This window comes from Nestor notabilis, unplaced genomic scaffold (genome assembly GCF_000696875.1).
Source record: "Nestor notabilis isolate BGI_N333 unplaced genomic scaffold, ASM69687v1 scaffold23882, whole genome shotgun sequence".
NCBI lineage: Eukaryota > Metazoa > Chordata > Aves > Psittaciformes > Psittacidae > Nestor > Nestor notabilis.
Window position 1 is genome coordinate 28,075 of NW_009917370.1, and position 6,875 is coordinate 34,949.

At 42.8% G+C, this 6,875-nt stretch overlaps 1 protein-coding gene across 1 annotated transcript in view; it reads right to left on the reverse strand.

Moving 5' to 3' along the window:
• SAR1B (secretion associated, Ras related GTPase 1B) overlaps window positions 1-3,250 on the reverse strand; it is a 7,691-nt gene extending 4,441 nt beyond the window's left edge. The window contains exon 1 of the mRNA XM_010009203.1: window positions 3,175-3,250. Coding sequence (XP_010007505.1) covers window positions 3,175-3,232 — 58 coding nt within the window. The 5' untranslated portion in view covers window positions 3,233-3,250. The remainder of the gene's footprint in view (window positions 1-3,174) is intronic.
• Between the last annotated feature and the right edge of the window lie 3,625 nt (window positions 3,251-6,875).

The following is a 6,875-nucleotide window of genomic DNA, read 5'->3' on the forward strand; positions in this document are numbered from 1 at the left end:
TGATGTAAATGTGTCACTTGTGCAAACGCACTTACATGTCCTTAGGAAAACCAGAGCAGAACAGGACCAAATTTTGGCAGTGTAGCTTCTGCTGCCCCAGCAAAAAGGAGTGTTTTGCTCACAGATGGTGGAGAGGGAGCACACAGGTACAGCCCCAACAGTGGGCTCTGAAATGTGGACCCTTCTGGACCTGAACAGAGGAGGTTTTGTTCAGCTACCTTCAATTATGACAGAAACCTTGTTGGAGGCAAAAATAAGAGTCCAGGCCTCAATCAGGGTATTACAGAGAAACTGGTTTCAATGGTAATCATCATAATTAGTATATGTATGAATTCTTATATTGGTTCATTATTATTTTGACACAAAGTATCCTTGTCAAATATTCACCCATACCCCCGGCTAACTTGTGTGGCTATGACCACAATGGCATCATCAGGGCACTTCTGACACACTTGCTGGCATGTGATAATGCTTTCGTAACTGCAATAAGAGATTTTATTTTCACTGCTTGTCATCTTCATAAAAATGACTTTTCACTCTTTTTGTTTGGCCTCCTTGTAACCCCAGTAAATGCAAGAGTTGCTGTGAAGGAGAGGAAGGACATCTAAACCACAAGCATCGTATTTTCCTGAAGTCTGACATTATTAAAGGGCAATTCTCTTATAATTTGTCAACACTACATCCTATGCCAGGATTATTTTTCGCTGCTTCAAACTGATGGACATTCCAAGTAAAACCTTGGAAAGACAAATTACATTTCTTAAATACCATGTTCTGTACTGAAATACTAAAGTAAAGAAGTGTCTTAACTTTGCCTTTTTAAAGCAGAAAATCTTCCCTTATTCTCTCTTCCAAGATCGGTGGATCCTACACACCCCCTTAGGAACCACCCCAAGAGCCTTCTGAAGAAGGCACAACAGTGGGTGAGGAAATACCTATTACGCACATGCTGCAGTTACATTTCCTTAAAAGCAAACCTGAGCTGTGCTCCTAACAGAATTCTCTCTTCTTTCTGTGTACAAAGAATCACAATGCACAGCTAAATATTAGAATGTGGGAGGCTTTTACATCACTGGAATCTTTTACTATAGTCATAGTATTACAGTGTTTTGCAATAGGCTGGAAAGTTTCTTTTACCACCACTGTGATGATACAGAGACACTGCGAAGCACAGAGTCACATTTCATTGCTCAAGCTCAAGTGTCCCATCACCACAGTCCCTGGTAGCTGTCAAAAGGCATGTTAACAGCCCCCCTGGGTCTCCCTACACCAGGAGGGCAGTGGGCAGAGCAGCAACATCAGTTTCTGAAGCCCTCATTTCTTCTTCTTATTTAATGTGTTATCCTCAAACATGTTTTACCTGGTGGGGTTTTAAGAGATGCTATTGCACAGGCAGCTGCTCAGACACAGCCCTGCTGATGCCACATGTGGTAGACATGCCTCTGCCTGGCTGATCTTTACACTGCTGCTGTTTGCTCACCTCTCCCTCTGCCTTCAAGCTCATCCCTGGGATCACATTCCAGCGGGAGATGTTTTGTGACTTGCAGGAATGAATATTCTTTCATATTCCTCATCTTATTCCATTTAGGAGCTGTATTACTACAGGTACTGAAGAGTGTCCTCACAGTTCTTTCAAATACTATAACTCTTGCGTTCCAAACTCATCTTTTCACATACCCAAATATGTATTAAACTACAGAGTGGAGGAGAAAGTTACTAATATTTACAGAGAAAGGAGGAGCAGGGAAACATTCTCATATATTACTTTATGCCACAGTGAGAAGCTCCAGTTCACTTAGCTTATGAAACAAAATTCTACTAAACCATAGTAAAACAGTAATATTTTTGCCACTCTCAACCTGGATATCCAGGAGCCTCTGCTCCCAAATCAGGTGCTGCTGCTTTCTCTGAAACATTTCGTATTCCCAAGTGTCTTTCCTTCAAACACAGTATGAACAAGCAGCAATACTTCAGTTATTAGCTGCACCAAGACCAGAGTTTATGTATATATATTAAAAAGGATTATTTATGCATTCTAAAAGTATATGTGTGCAAAGATGTACTTCAAGAAGTGATCTTATCAGCCTGCTGACAGGACAGGACAGCACAGGGAACTGCAGGGAGTTTCCCAAATGTTATAATCAGCCTTCTTCAACTGTAAATGTAAATAAGAATGCAAAGAGAAAGCAGTTCCTCCAAAACAAGAAGGACACATGGAAAGTAATTCTCCTTCCTACTTCAAGCTGCAGTATCTTTCACCAGAATTAAGACTTTGCTTGCCTAGGAATGGCCAAGTGTGCAGCAATCACTGCTTGGGTAAGGAAGAGGAGATAAGAAGGATTAGTCGACTTAGTTAAAATTTCACTGGCTACTATTTCAATAGCAGGCCAAGGGTCTAACATGCAGCAAAGTTGAAACTTCCCACTGATAAAAGGCAGGCGGCACAGCTCGCCGCGATGCCTTCGCCTCCTGTGCTTTCTATCCACTTCAGTCAAACCCTTTGAACTCGTAACTTCTGCCTTTTACCTAAGTTGTCTGCAACTTCCATTCATTTTCTTCAATATCCCAACATTCTTTTTCTTCCTGGTTGGAATGGTGCTGGGGTTGGTTTTGCCCTTCTTTCTCCTGTTTTGCACAAGCTATTATTTCACCTTAGCAGATGCCAGTGAAGATTCACACTGATTTCAGTGGCACCAGTCACAGAGTAAAGCACCACTAAACATGAAGGGCTTCAATACCCAGCACTTACATTTTGTAGTCAGTCTCATATTTGGCTTCTGAAGTGACATCCTCATGTACAAAAGAGGTGAATTAAAATAACTGAGATCAGGTCTTTGCAAAGGAGGAAAACCAGGAGAAACTCAGTAAGAATCATCTGAATTACACCAGCTCAACTGTAGTATGACTATAAAAATTAAACCTATTATGCTCATGAAAGTAAATGTAATTTTTTCACAAGGTTAAAGGATTAATGTAAGATTGAGCAAGTGCACGCTCTGGAAATACTCAGTACTGAGAAGTGAAACTTCTGTTTGAATGTTGCTGTATAGACACCAAACCAAATATTATTATTTAACCAGCGGCTCTGTTTGAAGATAAGGGAGGTGAACAGACATTTTATACAAAAATAGCAGAAATATATCAAACCAAATAAACCAAACAGTAAAAACTTACCTAAAAACTGTAATACGCTACTGAAACCACTGTAAATCCAATTAAATATGAAGGACATAGCTGAATCCTATAGTCTGAAATAAACAGAAAACACAAGGCATTTAGAACAGCACATTAAATATTATAAGGCATTTATAGGTAACAAAAGTAATTCAAAGTCCCGAGTTAAAAACCAAACCCAATTTTGCTTTGGTAAACTGTATCATGGACCAGTTAAATGACCCCACAATGCATTAAAACAACCAGTGCAGAAACGGAAAACAGAACCCAGACCTTGTGATCCAACAGCAAAGACCTTTTCCTCCCCCTGGAAAGACTTCTGTGGACAGAAATCTTTGCAAAAGGCAAAATAATTCTATCATAAGAACAGTTTGGTGGAGGTGTGTGGTGTGCCCCGGAAGAGTTCAAATGGGGCCTTCACATAAGCTTTCCAACTGGGAGAGGGCCACCCTTGGGAGCTGCTGGGGTTTGAAGCAGGGGAGATGAGAGGTGAAGAAGTTTTGTGAAGTAGAACCCAAGACGTCTGATACCAAATAAATCCCTATTGTCTGCACAAAATCTGTCTGCTTGGCTTGTAATGGGAAACAAGTACTTAGCACAGAGTACTGGAATCGCCATTCAGAGACCTGTACTGTCCTGCACAGGCTGCCACAATTTAAACCTTAAATGCTAAGGTTATGTTTAAGAAGGGCTCCAGAACACTGTGTTTCCACCAAATTCCTTCAACTTAGATTCAGGAAGAGAAGGTTGAGCTGAGAGCAGCCAGGATGACTATAGCCACTCCTGGAGTGCCCAGGAGAACAAGTCACTACGGCCAACGTGATGCTTTGGGGCACAAGAATAAAGCCACCACCAGGTTCACTGCACAGCCATGAGCAATTCATTCCTAAGCTTTCATCCGAATTTCCTCGTTATCTAAAATGAGGATAATCACACCAAAAGCACCAGTTTGACACAGTGAATTAGTGTCTAGGATAAGAACCTCTCGAAAGACTAAAGGGCAACATCCTCAGAAGCATTCAGCCAACCAGTTCCTACTGGAGCGCATAACCTGCTAACATCAGGGGATGCTGGAGCCCAGCTACCCCAGAGAAACTAGAGTGCATTGCTAAATGCAGCTGGCAGAAGCATCCACACGGCTGCAGGCTGTCTGGCCACACTCCTGATGCTGCAGCAGTGCCTGGGAGCATCACAAGATGACTTGAGGGCAGCTCTGACCTTGGAGCACAGCACATGGTAGTCAAAACATGGGTCAGGACCAGATCAAAACCCAGGCGCCTGTCTGAGCAGTTACACTCATGACAATGAACTGAATTTCTCCACTATGCAACAACAGGCACGTCAGGGAAAGATAGAATGGAAAGAGGAGGAAAGAATATTTTAATGGCATTTGCTTGCCCTGGAACCAAATCTGTTCAGATGACAAAGCTCCAGGAGTCTTGGTTTCTCCACAGTGAACCCCAAAACCCTTATCCACATCCTATGTTACCCTGAACAACCGATCAGCTGCAACAGGCACAGGTTTTAAGAATACAACTGAAATACACTTGGCCATGCTTAAACGCCGAGTTACACATCATCACCACTGAAACTGTCCCTTGCACTGCTAAAAATCAAAGGTCAAGAATAAGCAAACACAGAACACACACGTCAGCAGATTTATTTATTGCTTGAGCAAAACAGCGATCGAGAAAAGCCTCTGTGGGGCTTAGAAAAACCATCGACTCAAGTAACCTGCAAATCAGGGCAAACAGTGTGATGTAAGAGAAGTGCTCAGGTTACTGAGGTGAGAATAACTTCAGAGCCTTTGGGTGTATTAACCTCTTCCATCTAAAAAACTTACGGATAAAACAATCTTTGTACGTTACAGAAAAGACTTTAAGGGGTAAGATTCAAAAGATTAAATTGAACAGGATTACTCTGCAGACACAGCTGAAGTGGCATTCACATAGGTTAAATTTGCATCACCAGGAGGAAAGAGGTGTTGGAAACAGAGCTATCCAAATACACCCAGAGCAGCCTCTGTATCAGCTGGCAGTGCCTGAAGGAAAAGCCTTTTAAAACGAGTTAAAAATGGACACCTAATTGTAAAGGCACACTGGTAATGTTTGAATAAAGATATTAAATCTGGCCTTATCATACAGGAAAAGTAACCACATAATTCCCAGCAGCGACGAATCAAACCATTATAAAGCCACAGTGGCTCTGCACTTACCAAGAGTTGCGCTGCTAACACATCCAAGTCAGAGCTACACCAAGCTAAGGGGAGAGCTGAGGCTCTTCAGTGCACACAGACTCAAACTCTCAGGCTCATGCTAAAAATGCCATAAAAGCAGCACAATGAGAACTCTGGCAATCACTGTTCACAAGCCACAGTGAAGACAAGGGTACTATTTGATGGTTATTTCAAGGGTTGCCTTGAAAATAATCAGTTACAAGCAGGCAGAAGCTTTAAATGTAAAGTGCTGCTGGACACAAGTTTGACACCAACTGTTTTTACAGATATCACCAACTTCCTGATGGCTCCTTAAAGGTAAGAAAGCTAATTTTCCAGCATCACATCCACAGCAGAGGGCTATCGCTTTAAAAGGTCTCCAGTAACCCTGGCTAACATTATTTCCTCAGCAGCGTGTCATTCGGTAACTCACATGGAGCCCTATAAGCCATTCTATAGATCAAAGAGAGGGGTTTGCTTACAGGAGACCACTTCTGACCATAGGGATGTGGAATTCCCACCCTTTGGCAACACCTTGAGCCAGCCTCCTGAATGGAACATCGCTGACAGTGAGGACTAGCGAGCAAGCTCACACTTACTTCTTTTGTAGTCTGAACAAGAGGAATTTTATTCTTGTACTCTCAACCTGCATTTTTCTAGCTAAAAATTCATCGTTTCACTTCTGAAGCAGCCAGAACAGCGCTTACTTCCAAAGCCTGTGAAGCCTTAGATAAGAGAGGATATCAGGCTTTTAAAGACAGGTTTAAATCCCTTCATGGAACAACAGGAAACAGAAGCAACACCCCAGCTGAGCAGCTCTTGCAGTAAGTGGAAACACGCTGTGCTGTGCCTGGGTGGGTGCTGACAGCAACGGTGAGGAAAGAAACCTTTGTCCAACCCCACTGCCCCAGCCATGGTTACAGCCGAAAACATGACACAAGGGAGAGCCTGAAGCCTGCTCTTAGGGGTGGACTTGCAGTTTCTCAAGCAGGATCTAAACGTGATCGCTTCAAGTTGTAATTTCACATATAATCATTTTAGCATCATAAAAAGTTACCACGGCCAACAAAACCAAGACCCCCAAGACCAGTGAATAAGCTGTTATCTGCCTTCCACAGCACAGTTTATGCTGTGAAACTCCACTCTGATGTGGTGCTCTAGAAGTTGAGGAAAGGGACAGGGCTGGAAAAGGAGGTAACAGCAGAGATTTTCTTTGGGTAGTTTAATCAGGTTTTTGATAGCAAGTCATCTTGGGGATGTCAGATAGAGGAATCACCGTACTGGTCCGTTACCAACCGGGTTGGCAACCAGAAAGATCAGATACTGCGTGGAAAATGACTTTAAATTCAGTTATATCGCATCTTCCGCTGTGACACGACTTATCCGAAGGCAGCAGAGCTCTCAAGCGCACCTGAAAGCGCAGTTTATCTGCGGGGACAGCACAGCCGCACGCACGCTGGTGTCAAAGGGCAGCGAAGGCAGCGGT